The following is a 17974-nucleotide window of genomic DNA, read 5'->3' on the forward strand; positions in this document are numbered from 1 at the left end:
CTTCCTTCCAAAACCATGAGGAGGAGAACTGGTGATTTGAAGCTGTCCATGGGTGCTGTGACCGCTTGGCTCTTACACCTTGAGTAGCTGGGAAATTTGCTGACAATTTTTCTTCCTGTTAAAATTCAGCACAACTTTAAAGATAATTGAAACAGTTGCCTAGTGAACAAAACTAGTTCCGTTCAATGTTGATATATTTTTATGTATTTTGCTGTCTTGACAAAAAGCATTTGTCAAAAAGGATGCTTTACATTTCCCCCATAAGAACGCCAACTAAAACTTGATTTTAAATCAAATTAAATGAATCATTTTGCAGCGACCCTGGCTACCATTTGGACAGATTCATATTCATATTAGATTCATGTGTGTCGTCCCCCCATCTGCCCTATGTAGTTGGGATAAGTGTAAGTCATATGTGGGCTGCGACTAAGATGTAGAAAAATGACTGAATTGTTTGCGGAATCAATCATATGAGTAAAGTAGACGTGCCAAACTCAAGGCCCGGGGGCCAAAACTAGCCTGCCAGTTCATTTTAAATGGCCCACAAGCACATTTTTAACATATAGTTGGCTCAAAAGTAAATTAAATATTACCGTAATTTACGGACTATAGAGCGCACCGGAATATTAGCTGCACCCACTAAATTTAAGAAGGAAAATAGATTCATACATAAGCCGCAGACTTCTATAAACCACGGATGCAGTGGTGCTGTCTGAGCCGTAGAAAAGTCAGTGGTGCACCCGCCTTAAAAGAGCTTTTCAAAACTAGCTTTGACAACGGGCTTTGACTGACTCCTGAAACAGCGATGTACTGAACTTGTACCATGAATTCCTCACATCTTTTATTCACATTAAAGTGCTCGAAATGTGCTGTTTTCGCCTGTGTGTCTGAAGTTCCGACACCACATCAGGTCTCAACAGCTGCTTCTCGACTCCAGACCTCCAGGAGATCGACTCTGTGGATGGAGCTGTGGACACGTGGGCGAAAACAGCAGATTATGAGCACTTTAAGGATAGATGAAAAGCTCTTTCGATTCAGCCTGTAAAAATCCATATATTAGCCGCATTGTATAAGCCACAGGGTTCAAGCTGCGAGAAAAAACTAGTGGTTTGTAGTCCGGAAATTACGGTAGTTAAAGGTGCGCCTACACTAGAGTGAAGGTGGATGTGTGTTTGTACTTCAAGGAGAAAGAGACCTGTTTGGTAGTGATGGGTAGATGAGGTATCATGAAACATGCTTTCAGAGTTGATAAGACAGTGTCATAAATTTCCGAGGCCAGTAGATGGCGCTCTTGGCTTATTGAATTCGATTTTCAAGTCCAAACATTTTACAGCAGACAGCGCCATCTGGTGGCCTCTGAAAATCAGGAGACTGTTTCATGAAGCTTCATCTACCCATGACTTTGGCCGATCTTAACTGGGTTTGACACCCGAGGAGTCATTCAGTGGAACCATAGTTTTCGAACAAGTGACTCTTGCCGTGACTAATTTGAATGATTTGAATTCCAGGTTTGCCGGCTACGACACAGGCGCGTGTAAACAGCCCCCTCCGGTGGTCTACACCCTGAAGCTGCTGATCGGTGCTGCGCCTGTTGCTTTCATCGTCGCTGGGCTAATGGTACTGCTCTTCTACCCCATCAGTGAACGGGTCCGGCTCAGGAATAAGCAGCACCTCGAGGAACTCCGGTAAAACTCAAACAGTTCCCATGTATGGTCACAGAAATATATTCATCATCGACGTCTCTGACAGGAAACAAAGCATCGGCTCCAGAACAATGGAGGATCTGAACAGCGTCTGACCTGCAAATGAATTCATCAATCTTCCAGGAAGTGACTTGGAAGTGCATCCATTAGTGTATATTACACTGAGAAATAGTTTACTGTAAACATTTTTTGTTTCATCTTCACATGTACTGTATAGTCATCTTGCTATCATAGACTTACATATGAAACTACCTTATTTATATACATGAATGTATACATTTTTGCTGTGTTTGCTCTATGACACTGTATTTTATTTATGAAATGAAAATATTGATCTTGAATGTTGTTGGTTGCTTGACAGAATGTTTTGCTGTGTTTATTTGCAGAGCAACTGAAGTATTGTGGTGTGTAATTGACAAAACTGTAAGTTACAAATCAAGACAATCATAGTATAGTGAAATAGGAGCAAAGAAAAGCCCATATTATTCTGTTTTTTTTTAACATTTGAAATCTCAGTGATATTGTCAAATTCACATGAGCTCCAGTGGTCCTTGTAGCTGGATATAGGAACTTTTTTTTTATTGATTAATATAAATATATTCCTAATATTCATGGTACAAAAAGGGTTTTCTGGACATTTGCACACTACCTTATTTGAGAATAAAACGTATTTTGCAGAATTAGTCTGTAACATGAAGGATTTGCATTTTGTCAAGCAACTATGATTAATAAAGTGAAAAAAAAAAAAAATTTCAGGTTTATTTTTTTCCAAATCTCAAACAGCTCGACATTCAGCACAGAAAGACGTCACGTTTCTGCCAGTGTGTTGGGGCTCTGCATGGGGGCAGGACTGGAAGGGCAGGAGGTCTCCGGGGTCCTTACAGTCGACTTCCTCTTGCCATTGCGCAAAGTGAGCTCTTCTTTAGGTTTGAACGTGAGGGGAACAAAACCATCCGCGTCTGCCACGAGCACAACCCACAGCGGACCTGAAATAACATTTTGAAGTGATGTCATCGCTTTTATTTAGAGATCAACATTCAAAATATGAAAGCAAAAACGAAGCACCATTCTTAAGACAGCGTTGTGTTTCCACCTAGTGGACAAACAAGGGCATTGCATACGAAAAGGCTAAACGTTTATGATAATATTTAATCGGAATATCCAGTGCATACTTCACAATAACTGGAATACTAGTTAATATATTAATAGCCAACACATTTCCATTGTGAAATGCGATGAAATGCCCCAAAACCAAGGCTTGTGGAGATGGTGGTTCGGACCACACAGCAACACTATTGCACATCAGATTGACTGGCTGGTGAATATTGAGGCACATTTTCAGCTGCCTTTTGCTCCCAACATGCTTTTCATGTGGAGAGCAACAACAGAAAGTGGTCCTCATGAGTAAATTCCGAATAATTCACACAAGTTTATTTGGAAACTTTTACCAAGATCAGAGAGTGGCGGGAGTAATTCAAGAGAAAAGAAGGTGGGAAACGTAGCCTGACAAAGCCAGTTCCTAGATACACGCTACACACACTCACTTGTAATAAGCTGCTTTTGTTAAAGACCTGATAATCTGCACGAGGCCTTTAATCGCATCCAATTATAGCTTAGGTGGGTGAAAACAAAAACGCTTTTTTTTTTTTTTTATATATGTAAAACAAAAATCCGGAGAAAGTCCAACGTGACCCAACTGGAGGAATGGCAACAGAAACCGACTACTTTCACCTACCGTACATCATCTCCACGATGGTGAGGTTGAAAAGCTCTTGGAGAATTCGCAGACACAACTTCCCTTCGCACAGCAGGACCGGCCTCCGCTCATCGATGAAGACATTTTCAGACAGCTGCTTCTACGTTTCCACAATACAAGAGTGAAAAAGTGACTCACCAGACTGGTTTACATGATACAGCAGTGGCAGTGGAACCGCACCTGACATGTGACATTGACGTAGAGGGGCTCAGAGGCACTCGGGTAGACACTGAGAGCCTTCTTTCCGTTCTGTGTGTAATCTCTGATTTCGGCGAGGCACTGCTGGACGTCGGCGAAGCGACTGAACAGCCTCTCCATATTTTGCACGAGCTGCTCCAACGCCTGCTCTCTGGCGTGGCTGGACTTTTTGTCGTGCATCGGAAGCTTCGGCTCCGCCGGACTCTTGTCGGGAGGTTCCAGTCGAGGAGAGCCGGCCCGGCTGGAGTCCCTACTAGCCTGACCGGCCACGGCCAAGCTGGCCATGCGGTTTATATGGTCCATGTCGAAGGTCTCGACGGTGACTGAGGAGGCGCTGGATATCGGTCTGTCCTGCGGTCGCTCTGTGAAGTCCAGGGCTATGTTGCTGGGCTCGGGGCTGCTCACCTCTTCCACCAGCCGGCGCCTGCTTCCCGGCGAGCGAACGACGCCCCCTCCAGGCAGCACCAAGTCCTTAATCGCTGGACGCTCCCTGTCGTCCTTGGAGATGTGTTCAGAGTGCCTCCTAATCCGAGGTGAGTAATCGGACTGAGGGTTGGGGGAAGAGGGTGATGGTGCCACAGGACTATCTACGGTGTAGACCAACTCTTTGGAGACAAAGTGAAGCAGATATTTCTCAGTATTGGACGACGGGAGGAAGGCGGGGTCACTGGACTTCTGCCTGCCCACCATCAGCAGCAGCAGCTTGTCATGAAGGAAGCAGAGTCCTTTAGGCCTCTCATTGTTCTGGAGAGATATCTGCTGAACGTTGGGCATGGCCGCCGAAGTGATGCGGTACACAAGCACCATGTTGCAGGTGTTGGACGCCACCGCCACCGTTGAGCCACGTGGATCAAAAGCCACGATATCGGGAACCAGGATCCCCGGGATGCTGACTTTACGAGTGGTGGTCACTTTACGCTCATAGGTGATGAGGATGAGGTGCGAGGAGTCCTGACCAGAGCCGGTCACTGTGTCTCGACGGCGCAGATGAAGCAAAGGGCTGGGGTCGGATCGCCGGTGCCTTGCCAGAATATGGGTGAGATCTACAGGGCCTGGGCTGGAAATGAGAGTCCTGTCAAAATCAAACGATCTTCGACGTGAATCGAACGGGGTGTCGTCCTCCGAGAGGGCCCGCTGGAGTCCCTGTGGCGTGTCCGTTTCCTCTGCCACGTCGAAGGACATCCCTGCATTCAGACCGCAGATTTTATCCAGCGGAAGCTCAGTAGCAGCAGCGACTTGTGACTCTCCAGTCGCCTCAATCGCACAGATGTAGCCACCCACATCGAAAATAGGGCAGAATGAGCAGGCCACCAGGCTCTTCTGGATGTCATTCCAGATATAGGAGTGAAGAGCGCTGCCTATGGCCACAACAAGGCGAGTTCCATCCTTGGTCCAGCAAGCACAATGGATGAGACCACTCCCTTTGATGTCGGCTTTAATTCTCCGGTTATCCACGCGGACGGAAAACAGCACAGACGTGTCCCTCTTGGTCAGCACGGCCAAGATGTCCAGTTTAGGATGCCAAACACACCCTTGGGAGAGCAAGGGGAACGGCTCGCTCATCTCACAGGTTTGAGTACACAGCAGCTTGTTCTGCTCAAGAGCACTGAGCTGCAGCTGCCAAACAGTAACATGTTTCTTGTGCTGCACCGCCAGCAGCGCCGGGGAGTCTGAGCAACACAGCGGCCCCCAGAAAAGCCCGTAAACATGCTCAAACTGCCCTATCACATTGGTGTCACCAAACTTGACCTCGCCGTTGACAACGTAGAGTCCAGTCAGACAGACCTGCTTCCCATCAGTCCACGCAATCCCATGCAGAGGGTGGATGGCTTGGTGGAGAGAGTTGAGCCCCGTCCGGAGCAGCTTCGCTTTGCCAAGTTCCATCCTGACAAAACGGAGAATCCAAATCAGAAACAAAGACAAAAAAAAAAAGATGTTCACAGCATCTATGGCGCAGACTGGAGTGAGATCCAAGTGCCCTGTGCGAGCAGCTATTGCTACCTGAGGAGATTAGGGATAGCTTGTCTCGTGTCTCCCTTCAAGTACATGCTCTAATCTCCTCTGCCTGTGATGCATGAGTGACGAACACTTCGAGCAGCTTACGCCTGGGTGACCTTAACAAGACCCAGAACTCATTTAATGGTCAAATGAGGTTGGACTGTAGGGGTAATAGTAAAATTCAAACTAGTCACCATGACATTACATTTCTCTCATGCAAAATCTTTTAATAACTGCGTTTTTATTACAATGCAGGGATAATTACAAAGCATTGTAGCTGGACAACACTGAAAAGATGCAAGGAAAATATGACAAACGTGGAGGAACAAGGCGATCCATGGTTTGACTCACAAACACGCAAAGCAAATCACGCTGGACGCAAATAAACACATCGCACAACGATCATTTAAAGAACAATAAACGCACCAGACGCTGCAGTGCCACTTCTTAAAAGTACTAAGCTGCACCTTTTGATGTCACTCCAAAAAAGCAGGCTGTCTTTTAAAGCACAACATCACGCTGTAAGAGTTGAGTGTACGACCCGGAAGTAGAGCTACTGGGCAACCGCGTGGAACCATGGGGAATGTAGGCGACGCGGCTTAACGCATCCAGAGATGCTATTTGCACCTAAACATAAAAAAAATAAACAAAACTACAAAAATGAGGCGTTAGTTAAACATGTGAAGAATATATGCGAGGCTCTGTGTCGATAGCAACTCGGTCGGTGGTGCCTTCACTCGCCTGACTCGAACAGCCACCAAGCGGCGCTGCTGGACTCGGAACAGGGGGCTGTGTGTATGTATGGAGGGGGGGATGTAGCGGTCGGTGTCGAGGCTGCAGCGGCGCTACAAAACAGAATCCCCCCGCTGTCAGGTGATTGGATGTAGTTTCAGCTCGGTGGTGGTCCGCGAATGCACCGTGTCCATCCAAATATACACCCGGACTCGGCGCTGCTTAACGGGTGCCAGTGACGGTCTTTTAAGGGCCTTAGGTTCCAGGGCTGAGCTCAGAAGTAGCACCACCATGGGCGTGGAAGTCGAGACGATATCCCCCGGTGATGGTAAGTTTATTTGTTAGCGCTGTAATGCGGGGGAGACGCTGTCTCCACACTTCCACACCTTGCTTCTTACATGGTCTGGACATTTCTCTGAGCTCGTGTCTTCAACTTTACCAGCTTCCTGGGGGTTATACTGCGGTAGTTAAGCGGTAACTCGAACTGTTCTATCCATCACCGTCACCCCCGGGTGTATTTCCAGAGCTCTCCCCAGTCCAACGGTCTTCCTACATGTCTTCACGTTTGTAGTGATGAAATATCTGGTTTCTGTAACCCGTGCTTGAGTAGCTTGGTTGTATAAAGGCCGATAATATTGTATGATCTAACCGGTTGTCAATCTTCATTCACAGGAAGAACATTTCCTAAGAAGGGCCAGACATGTGTCGTTCATTACATAGGTAACTGACTCTTCATTTACCATTTTTTTCATTCATTTTCTTGCACCAAATGCGTGAGTAAATGTCAAATATATTTATTTTTGTCCTATAGATTACAGGCATGAACACAGTAGTGTTACTATATGAAAGTAAGATTCCATGTCTTTACCTTGTTGTGGTTCTTTTACAAAGCTCAGTAACGATTTAACATTACATATATACCTCAGTCATTACCTCTCTCTTATGTTTTCTGCTGGTTATTCCCAGTATTTTGGGGTTGTTGGCTAAAAGAGTTTAGCTAAGGTGAATCCCCTGCCAATTCGTGGGTCACCTTTTGCTCCCTTTGTGTAGTTATTTATTTTTTAAGCTTCATCAAAATGAGTATAATAGTTTGTAGCCAACATTGGGTTCTATTCATCATAGTTTAAAAAAAAATAACCCCATTATCATGGCCATCTGCTGTCAGAAAGATTGCAAACAAGTTACATGACACTTCTTCCGTAGCTCACACCCACTTTTCGTGACTTCTTATTGACCAAATCTGTGGTGACTGCTAAGAGGATTAGTGTAACACATTATCATTTTGATCAATAACATCCTTATGTTAGCCATCTGTTTATTAATGTATGCCTCACGTGGTGGTTATTGTTGTGACACAGTTCATTCTCTGAGACCTATCATTGTGGTCAATTATGAAAAATGAAAAATACAAATATTGGCGGAACACATTCTGCTTGTGCGTATCCTTGTATATAAATCTTTGGATTGTAACTGCTCTACTTTAAGGGCACCAACTCGGTGCTTCAATGTAGTTGAGCTGGAAGTACAGTTTGTGACACTTAAGTTCAACCACCTCTTTTAAGCGGAGCTTTAGCGCCCTACTTTCGCTGCACTCAGCAGCTCAGATCAACACTGTAACTCATTCTTCCTGCCTCCCGTTCTGTCACTTTGGAGACCTGTGACGCATTGCAGCCCGAATATGGGAAATTTGGGGAATAAATTGAGGTTATGCTGCGCCTCGGGGTTGCCGTCCAGACAACTAGGTCAGACAGAAAGTAAACACAACGTAATCCACATATCAGCAGTCTGTCTGGAAATGGCGGGCTTTATTACAGAGCGATTGTTATTGCGCGCTGCGTCACTGCGACTTTGTAGTAAACAGCTGTATGTAGTTAAGGCAGTTTGTTTGAAGATTTTTCACCCGATAAACAAAATGCTGTTTATGCAAAATGCTAACAGTTCATTCAAACAAAGAGCAGACGTAAATACTTTTAGCTTACGCAGACTTTTAATAGCAAGAGTTTCAAATTGTTTGAAATTAAATTGGAATCATTGGAAGTTTTTTTTTTCAATGCAAAAATGTAGGGTTGTTTTGCCGTTTCTGGCACAAGATAATCAGATTTACAATTTGCCCTGGTCCTCAGAGGGATTCTGTGAACTTATGCAACCACGTTTGCAGCTTGAAGTCTTGTTTTTCAGACAGTTTATTGGGATGCTGTTTATTTGCTGGCAGGACCCAGTCTCCAGGTCTCATGTTGCTTTCAAAACGCTATTGACTAAAATATATTTTTCATGGTTATTTCTGCAGCGACTGTCACGGTTACTGTATGTTTGCTTTTGCTTATGTGATGCAGGCAAAGTGTTCAATTTATTGTTTGAATTTTATTTGCTGCTGACGTAAATGATCTGTTAATATAAAAGTTAGGCTTTCTTGTCATCATCATTATTATTATTAATATTATTATTGCAAATATTGGCTCATTTATAATTTCTCAACAGCTCAAAACAGAATACTTAAAAAAAAATTGACAGAAAAGAATTAAACCTAAGAGGCAATAGAACGGCCAAGCTAAAAAATATTGTTGCTGAAAAATGTGCTGTGTTTTTTCATTTCACGCCAGTCAGTGCTGTTGGGATTGTGGAGATGTGTTTAGTGACACTGTGAACTTCTCAAAATGAGAAACATGATTCATAACAGAACAGCCAACCTAACCTGACGTCCAGGTTAATTGTATTTTATATTAACATGTAAAATGTTTTTCCTCGCAAGCAGGAAAAGCTGAATCAGATAAGACTCTTATTTTTCTGTTTGCAAACAGAAAAGATCTTTCTGAAGTGGAACTGAAGTACAATTACATTACATTACGGATAATAATTTTGACATTTTTGCCGGAAATAAGTTGAATTTGGACTAAGTTTATTGTTTTAATATGTGAAGTGTAAGTTATTTTTGCTCAATTTCTCTGAAAGTAGCGACTAAGACAGAATTTTTGGACCCCAAGGAAGTGTACAGCCATTGAATACAGGTGGATAAATCTATTACTCAATTGTATTTTTGAGTTAAAACACATAGATCAAAGCTCATAGCTGTTATGCTTTTGTAGTGTGTCATGGAAAATAATGCAGCAAGCTATTTGTAGTATTTTGCAATTGTACTGCTGCATTCCTCACATTTTGCTGTCCAGTTTAAGTTAAATACAGGCGCAAGTGAGGGAATGTGTGGCTTTTGAAGTCACCCAAAAGAAACTTTTGTCCTGCTTTAGTCCATCTTGAGGTTTTGGGTTTTTGATGTATGTGCTGCAGTCCAGTCCGATCTTCTTGCAGGTTAAGCTTTATATTTTTTTTCCATGTAAGAATGCGAACGCATCAAAATCACGTATAGCATTAGTCCTGAGCTTGGCTAAAGATTTGGTATGTAAGCTGGACAAAGCCTTCCAGCTGGCTGTTCGCAAGCTGCAGCCGACTTTGGCTCCCAGATAACCCAGGTCAGATGAGCTCTAATGGCCGGGGGAGAGAGGTTTTTAGCGCACTGTGGGATTTTAAACCAGCACGGTTTCATTATTGGTCAATAGCCACGAGCATGCGCAAGCACACACACAGATACACACTTTGCAAAGCCCTTTTGATCTTCACTTTCTGCACTAGGAGTCTAACTATCCAGACACACAAGCGCACATGCCAACACGCAGCGGCGCTCACATTGGAGTGAGTGACCCTCTGCTGACTCTTGGTTGTGACTTCCTAAATTTGGCCAGCTGTGGTGACCACCAAGCAAGGACTTGCGACTGGATGGCAAAAAGTCATGAGAAGAGGTTGAGATTTTAACTTGAGTTTTTTTTTTTAGATGAGATTGGATTTTTTTTTCCAACTTTCTTTTTCTTATTCTGCAACAAAGTCTGGCATCTTATAGTTTTACGGGGCGTAAATAAAAAGCCCTGCTCAAGTTGTGAGCCCGCACTCTCGCGTCTGTTAGGGTTTCACCGCCGCCCAGAAATAGAAGCCGATCTTATATCAGACACGAGAACTCCTGCGGCCAACAGTTTATCATGATTGATAAAGTCTCGACACCAAGCCGTGGCGATAAACACCGTCGCAGACCTCCTGTGACAAGGTGTGTGAGCTTTGGAGGCAGCAGGCGTGGGGAGTGTGATGTCATACCTATATGGGGGACGTCATTCCTTACCATCTTTGAGCTCCAGACTTCAGCGTGAAACGTGCTGAAGCTGAAACCTAATGACACTTAAGTGTGCAACACAGAAATAGACACGGTTGTGGTGTCAAGGCGAAGCTGAACCTTTCCTTCGATGAGTGAATGCGGTCGCTGCTGCTGACTTCCAAGTGTTGCGCTTTGTAGAAGTGAAAAAAAACAATGAGCGACATTAGCCCTTAGTTCTCAGCATGTGGAGGAAGATTGAAGTCCCCTGATGCTCATCGTGTCAGCACGCCCTTCCTGGATTTTGAGTGTCCATTTTGTTTTGTTTTTTTTTGTTGTGCTGAATTTCGTAAACTATTTGCAGTTTGCATCTTCTTTTCACTTTACCTGCACTCATTCGTAAACTAGCTGTGATTTATCGGATTGACGCAAAACTAACTGCAGTATTTTGTTAGTATGAAGAAGAAATGATATTCTAATGAGAAAGTAAGTGTCGGAGGAAAAAATAAAATGCTTAACAACAACAATAATAACGTTGTAGACACAGTGAATAAATGTATTTGTATGTATAATAAGTGGAAAAAAACCATGATATCAAGATGTGCAAGTGGCTTGGACTAGCCTGCTTGAGTCCCTTTGTTAGTACTGTTTAAGAAACTAGGGTTGAAAAATATGTTACACTTGACAATATTCAGTATTCTCCTGAGACACTACAAAATGTGACCTTGGGACCTTTTAAGCCTTATACATAAAAGGTTATTTTACCACAGTTCTACAGGAAGAAGGCTGAATGACTAGGGTTGTGTATTGACAGGTATCTTGTGACACGATACGTATCTCAATACATTGCTATATAGTGCGACACTGTAAGTTCAGCATTCTATTGTAATTACAGCCGTAATTATCAGATAATGCAGTACAACATTATTTATTGTTATGTCAGTCCAGTTAGACCTATATAGTTAAATGTCACTCTACGGAGGAATGAACGGCTAACCAACAAAATAACTGTACTGAAGGTAAACGTCAGTATTAAACACAGAAATGCAGAAACATTTCTTAATATCTATGTATTTACTGTTGACAAAGCAGATATAAAATATCAAGGCAATATTCAGCAAATGTATCGATACAATCTCGCGCACAAGTATTGGGATATTTGACCATGTCGACGTTTTCTTACACCCCTGTGAATAAATGGAGTGTGCTCGGAAACACATGGGGCAAAGTGCCTGTATTTTTGTGGCCCGTTTGACGTCAGACTAAAACTATAACTAAATGTCCTACTTTTTCTGCCTTTTTTGTTCTTTCTCTTTTAGTCACCACCACTTCAGCACTAAATATAGCATGTTTTTCTTGTTCCTCAAAATACGTTGAAGAAAACATTTAACATATATTTTGAAATAAATTACCTTTTTATCTTGAACGTCTAGTCCGTTGCATAAAAACTTAAAAATTTCAATAGGTTTCATGGCGTATTTACACTTCTTAATAACTTTAATTACATTTCATCTTCTTAGGTTCATTAAAGTGGTAAAGCTCCACCACACAGTGACGACATCTCTGTGCTGCAGTAGCCCACGAGCAGCAGCGGTCATTGATCCTCTTTGCTGAATATCTGGCTGTTTCACATTCCCCTGACTAGCTCCGCTTGATATACAAGTGATGCCAAAGTGACTCTTTCCAATTCAAAGTATGTGATGGTGTCTGGGAACCGAGGCCCGTACAAGTTTGTGACAGACAGATACCCTTCCACGCCTCTCATTTCACCCACCCTCAAGGGGGCTGACGGAAGGAGCCACAGAGGCAGTGATTCTAGACAAGGGCGAGACAGGATACAGTACGGCTAGTAAAAATAGCCCCTCCCTTGCGGACTACAGTCTGCAGCTTTAGCTCAAACTGAGTGAAAGCTTCTCTTGAGGAGTGAGTGTTGGAGACAGCCTCAGGAAGGGACGGCTCCGACTTTATTTTTGCAGAAACCCCACCCATGCTTATCCAGTGGGTGATGACGAGAAAGTGATAAAGAGACTTCAAGATTAGCTGTGAATGTTTTTTTTTTTGCCTCTATTGCTTGATATAGTCTTGTACTGTCTGGAGGTGAAGAAGTAAAACCAGGAGAATGGACCGATGACTTTCTATTGATAAGATTACACTTTTATTTATGCCTTTTTGAAGCACATAATTGTTGTTATAACTAGGACTCCATCGATTAGTTGATGTCATCGATAACGTCGACAACAAAAATTCGTCAACGCCATGTTGGTGTGTGAACTGGTTGTTTTTTAGAAGCAGTGAGAAAATATCACATTCTCTGGAATCATTACGATATGCTACTTTCTGTTCCTTTAATTGGTTCCTGACTGAGGTCAGACTCCAACTTGCTGCAGGCGCCGTGTCACCACCTCTGACCGCCTCAGTCACAGTCACGGAGGAGCTCGAGCGGCGACGGTTCGTAGTGTTCAAAAGTGTGGCTTCATTTTGTTTGTGCGAAGATAACATGAGCAAACCCCTTTGACACCATGGTAGAATGATGAAAGAGGGTTCCGTGTTTGGTCTGTGACGCCACACAACCTCCAGCTAACAGCTAGCATGTCGGTTAGCACGGAGCTAACTTGTCGTAAGTTGTAGATATAGTGAAGTGTCCTCGGTCTCTCTCCTCTTTCTAATAAAATAACCAGAACTGAACTAGGGAGCTACACTGAACACATCGCTTTAGATTATTATTCAAATGAGACCTTTTGATGTTGATCATATATTTTATATGGGATACATATGTGTACAGTGATGGTTTTAAATTCTTCTCAAGGACCAATAAAGAGCTCCGTGCTAAAGAAGTGGAGCTCTCTGTCAACTGTTTCATGCTTCACAGGGTGAAGACATGTTCCTGGATTATGTGTCATTATTTTAAGATACTTGTTGAATAATGTATGGTGTCTGAGTATCACGGTGAGAGGATCTAAGCAACTTTAGGTTCAACGGAAATTCAAAATAGGTCCAAATAAACTAAAAAATAATGAATAGATTAGTCAACAACGTTAGAAAAATAGAAAAATCATCATTCACTTAAGTAAAAATCGGAGATTTATTTCTCGACTCGGCCTCAGACTAGGTGGTCTCTACTACAACAGTAGTACAGTAGTAGTACATTGACAAAATGCTTATCTGATAGCACCATGGCACCATTGTTCTCTCCTGCTCAATAAGATTCCACAACAACGGCACGGTGGTGCCGGGCAGGCCTAGAACAACACTGGCCAGCACTGGTGATAAGAGAGAGTGGAAGGGAGAGACTGAAGAGGAAGATTCAGGTGGATCACCAAGAAACATTGGCTTCACTCTGTGTATCGACTGTGTCAGGTACCTCCCTGGCAGGTACTTCCGTAACTCACGACCCAGAAAGCCCAGACTTACAGAATTGTGTTTAAAACAGTTTCAATTATTGCTAACAGCTGTTATAGCTAATTTCATCGCTGCGTCTATTTTCAGTCCGTCTAATTGGTTGTTCACTCACTTAGCCCTGCCTAATGGGAATTACAACCGTGAGAAGTGTCACCACTGGCATGTGATCTGGCCCGACATTTGTGAGTCGTGAACGGGCCACGCAAATCCACCTGTCTTGGACTGGATGGGAAAATGAAAGGACGTGAAAAATCGGCCACATATCAGCAAATATGACGGAAAATGTGAAGAGGAACATGGCTCATTACATAAATCTAGAGAGCAGACATATAATACTCTCTTGCACTTGAGGCTTTCCCTCACTGGCAGGTGCGACTTGTCTTGGTGTCTGCACTTGTTGACTCTGGATTTGGATAGAGCCCAGCCCCCTGATATCTGGACTAGTGCGATTCTTGGAAACCAAGTGCCCACTAAGTTTAGGCAGGAGCGAAAGGAGAGAAGCCATGTACAGTAGAGTCATCAGACTGGATCTTACCCGACACCGGCCGTAAACATCTGAGCATATACTCGCTTAAATGCCAAATATTCACACTTGCTCAATCATGACAGATAAATCAATTCAAGTGGACTCAAAAGATACATCTCCAAAGTAAAAAAAAAAAAAAAAAAGTTAAATTGGTGCGTGTAATGGTTTCATGCTCTTAAAATGATTCATGTTTTTATAAGGATAAAAGAAAGCTGAAGTGAAAGATGTTGAGGCATTCTGACCAAAATATTGGAAGCTTCAAATGAATCTGTGACAACGTTTGGTAAACAAAATAACAGTCATTATGTGATGGTTATTGCATTGTAAAGCTATCAAACATGACTTTATATCTAGTTCTACATAAAGAAATGCGCTCAGCCCTCAAGTGTCATTGACTGCGGCTACATACAGAGAGTCGCTCGAGTAAGGAAATGTCTCGAGCTGTTGTGGTGAAGAAGTCAAAAGCGTTGTTTGACATCCAGATTCCTGAAGAAAACGGTGCAAAGGTAAAGTGCATAAAATGCTATCTTAAGGATCGCATGAAAATCGATGTATTGAATATAAGCTTACTAGAACAGCAGAGTTTTTCTGAAAACAATGAGCCAAAAGTGCTTATAGGAAAACAACTGTACAACTATTGGAGAACAGTCCTCAGACCCTGTGAGGACAGGATCCAGTGAGGCTCTGTATCTCATGCCTTCAGCTCATATCAGGCACAAATCCTATCCTCCCTATTTCCTTTCTGCCTCCCTGCAGGTGGTTCCCATACGTACTGAAGGTTGTCTTGATAGAACCATAGCATTATAACTTCAGGTTTGTTGTCTCTGTGGTGCCTCAGGAATCTGAGCCTTGACCTGGGGATTACTTACAGGCCTCTGCTCGCTCTGAAATATGCTCTAGAAATAATCAATACATCATGTGAGCACTGCATGAAGCGTTTTTATTTGCAAAGGTGGACACAGATTATTCAGAGTTTGCAGTCTGCCACTTGAAAGAGACTATTACTACTACTAACCACGAAAGTTTTTTCATTTTGGGTGGAAATGAGGGAGTTGCAGGGTGAAAATGACTAATAAAAGAGGCCAAGTGTGATAAAGGCCCCAGTGGTTATCATGCCTGAACGGTCAGTCGGTGTTCTGAAGGAGTGCAGTCAGCACTGTACCGCCTTTGTTCCCCTGTTTTCCCTGTGGTCTAGATCCTGGCAAGCAGTGGCCTAGTTAATTTTAAAAATAATCCACTAAACCAGGCCAGTGCTTCCTGATTCACATTCCCTTTTGTCCATTTGGGGAACTAAAGCGGACCACACATCCAGATAAGATCTCTGACTGGGATCGCTTTTATTTCAGGGCTTTTGGGCAAAGAAATGCTTAACTCAAATGTGAATAAGGAGATGCAATAATAATAAGATCAAATTTGCGTGCACTTTTCATTCCAGACTTGAAGTACTTTTTGTTCTTCTGCAGGTATGCTCCAGAATGGAAAAAAGTTTGACTCTTCTCGAGACAGAAACAAGCCCTTCAAGTTCAAGATCGGTCGGATGGAAGTCATAAAAGGCTGGGAGGAGGGAGTAGCACAGGTGAGACAAGGACGTGTGTGACCTTTAGACGGGCTACAAGTTCATAATAATGACACTGCTGATTCGCGTTTTATCAGTACCAACGTGTGAAGAGAATGCATGCCGTTCTAAATGACTACTAAATGTAAATACTCTTTTTTTAGTGATAAATCTTCTATGTATCTAAGTGTTTTGCTCCTCAAAAACTAGTCATCTTTCGGCTGGAAACCACGTCACGTATTTTAAAGTCTCACCTTGTTTTTCCGTTTATTACGAGTAGCTGGTGACCGGCAGATATCATGAAACAGTATCGCAGCGTTGATGAAACAATGTCCTGAGTTTCAGAGGCCACTAGATGGCGCTCTTGGTTTAGAATCTATGTGAGTTTTCATTGAATTAGTCGGTCAAGTCCAAACATTTTAGAGCAGACAGCGCCATCTGGTGGAAATGAGGACACTGTTTCATGAAACCTCATCAGCCCATGAATTCAATGTAGTTAAAATACAGTGTATGTGCCACTTTTGTTTTCTGTACCAGCTATATAACTGCAATACTAGCTCACACAAACTTCATTCAGTCATTCACTTTTTCCAGAAGTGCTGTCTACTGCAGGGTTAAATTGTTGAGTCCCATGATTCAAGGTCATCCTGAACATCTGTTTTTTTTTTTTCTTTTAGTTGTCAAAGGTTAGCTACGTTCAGGAACTGACTCACTGCTCACTGAGCCGTAGCTGGGTGGATTGTTTCTTCAAGACCTGCCAGAAATGATTCTTCATTGTTTTCTTTCCCCTCGTGTGTTTCAGATGAGCCTTGGCCAGAGGGCTAAAATCACCTGCACACCAGACATGGCATATGGAGCAACAGGCCACCCTGGGGTCATTCCCCCGAACGCCACGCTGATATTTGATGTGGAACTGCTGAAGCTGGAGTGATGCCTGAGGTCAACATACCAAGGTTTAAGCCTCATTCGGCAGCAATTGCCCTGACCTGTTTCCTCTGAAAGACCGTACCTGGCTGCTGCCACCCAATCTCCTGCCTGCCTGCTTTTCCTACTTCCCCAAGTTAAATATTTAAGTCTGCCATCGTATGAAAGATTACTTTTATTCAGACAACATTCTGATCCGTATGCACAACATTTTAGTGTTTCTCTTAATCGCTAATTTTATTTTTTAAATCTAATTTACAGTTGTAAATTTTGTTGAATGAAATAAAAGAAAGCATCCGTTGAAACCTCCATTGCGTCGCAATCCTAATGAACACTATACTGCCTTACAGTTTCAGCAACAACAAAAGGGGAAGTGTTTCGCACACTTCTTAGCTCTGCGTAATGACTGGGCATTAAACTGTATACCACTGTCTGCATTGCCACTTTGACACAGGCCTGTCCTGTGGAATGCTCTGATAGATGTTGCTGTCTTTAGTATATTTTATATCGTATTAACATATGATGCAAATAAAGCCCTTCTGTCAACCCAGTCCAATACTGTACATAACTCTGCTGGAGCCGTTGCTAGACCAACTGTTGAATAAAATGGCATGTACTGTATTGAGAGCAATGTCTTCTGTCATCGCTTTGTGGGGAATGAAATGAATGCCTGTTGCAACACTGCCGCCAAGTGGATGGCCGTGGGAACACAACTACTATTCAAAACTGCAGTTCGACAAACGAGGCTGAGAACGTAAACACATAGTTTGACAATTTTTTTAACAGTATGTGTTTTACATATATATATATAATTGCTACAAATGTATTCATATATATATAACGGACTGCTTGGTAAGTGCACATATATATATATATATATATATATATATATATATATATATATATATATATATATATATATATATATATATATATATATATATATATATATATATATATATATATATATATATATATTCTAAATACATTTGTAGCAATTACTTATGCACTTACCAAGCAGTCCGGTTGACCATTGTCTTAAAAAACTATT

At 42.6% G+C, this 17974-nt stretch overlaps 3 protein-coding genes across 4 annotated transcripts in view; 2 read left to right on the forward strand and 1 right to left on the reverse strand.

Annotated features, from left to right (window-relative positions):
• Positions 1–2436, forward strand: part of mfsd2b (MFSD2 lysolipid transporter B, sphingolipid) — a 28918-nt gene extending 26482 nt beyond the window's left edge. Inside the window, exons 15-16 of the mRNA XM_053888324.1 lie at positions 1509–1685; positions 1750–2436. Coding sequence (XP_053744299.1) covers positions 1509–1685; positions 1750–1798 — 226 coding nt within the window. The 3' untranslated portion in view covers positions 1799–2436. The remainder of the gene's footprint in view (positions 1–1508; positions 1686–1749) is intronic.
• A 12-nt stretch (positions 2437–2448) lies between these two features.
• On the reverse strand, positions 2449–6193 carry wdcp (WD repeat and coiled coil containing). Of its 2 annotated transcripts, XM_053888323.1 has the most exons (4): positions 6082–6193; positions 3640–5542; positions 3439–3559; positions 2449–2689 (listed from the first exon to the last, which is right to left on the reverse strand). In XM_053888323.1, the coding sequence occupies exons 2-4, from the start codon at positions 5539–5541 to the stop codon at positions 2511–2513; spliced, it is 2202 nt and encodes a 733-aa protein (XP_053744298.1). In that variant the 5' UTR covers position 5542; positions 6082–6193; the 3' UTR covers positions 2449–2510. The 2 variants fall into 2 exon arrangements, with proteins under 2 accessions (XP_053744298.1, XP_053744297.1); XM_053888322.1 differs by lacking the exon at positions 6082–6193 and having other exon boundaries at positions 3640–5648.
• Positions 6194–6383: 190 nt separating this feature from the next.
• Positions 6384–17541, forward strand: fkbp1b (FKBP prolyl isomerase 1B). The gene is made up of 4 exons (XM_053843736.1): positions 6384–6715; positions 7060–7107; positions 15908–16020; positions 16802–17541. Exons 1-4 carry the CDS (start codon positions 6679–6681, stop codon positions 16928–16930), a joined length of 327 nt encoding a protein of 108 aa, XP_053699711.1. The 5' UTR covers positions 6384–6678; the 3' UTR covers positions 16931–17541.
• The last annotated feature ends 433 nt before the right edge of the window (positions 17542–17974 follow it).

Source organism: Synchiropus splendidus, chromosome 15 (genome assembly GCF_027744825.2).
Source record: "Synchiropus splendidus isolate RoL2022-P1 chromosome 15, RoL_Sspl_1.0, whole genome shotgun sequence".
Taxonomy (NCBI): Eukaryota; Metazoa; Chordata; class Actinopteri; order Syngnathiformes; family Callionymidae; genus Synchiropus; species Synchiropus splendidus.

What these genes read in the sequence shown, in the direction of transcription:
- fkbp1b (XM_053843736.1), top strand. Translation starts at nt 6,679, where the DNA reads ATGGGCGTGGAAGTCGAGACGATATCCCCCGGTGATG. An exon ending in GACGATATCCCCCGGTGATG is followed by an intron (nt 6,716 to 7,059) that starts GTAAGTTTATTT and finishes CTTCATTCACAG; the next exon opens with GAAGAACATTTCCTAAGAAG. An exon ending in GGGAGGAGGGAGTAGCACAG is followed by an intron (nt 16,021 to 16,801) that starts GTGAGACAAGGA and finishes CGTGTGTTTCAG; the next exon opens with ATGAGCCTTGGCCAGAGGGC.
- wdcp (XM_053888323.1), bottom strand. Translation starts at nt 5,541, where the DNA reads ATGGAACTTGGCAAAGCGAAGCTGCTCCGGACGGGGCTCAACTCTCTC. An exon ending in ACGTCAATGTCACATGTCAG is followed by an intron (nt 3,560 to 3,639) that starts GTGCGGTTCCAC and finishes GTGGAAACGTAG; the next exon opens with AAGCAGCTGTCTGAAAATGT. An exon ending in CATCGTGGAGATGATGTACG is followed by an intron (nt 2,690 to 3,438) that starts GTAGGTGAAAGT and finishes ATGTTATTTCAG; the next exon opens with GTCCGCTGTGGGTTGTGCTC.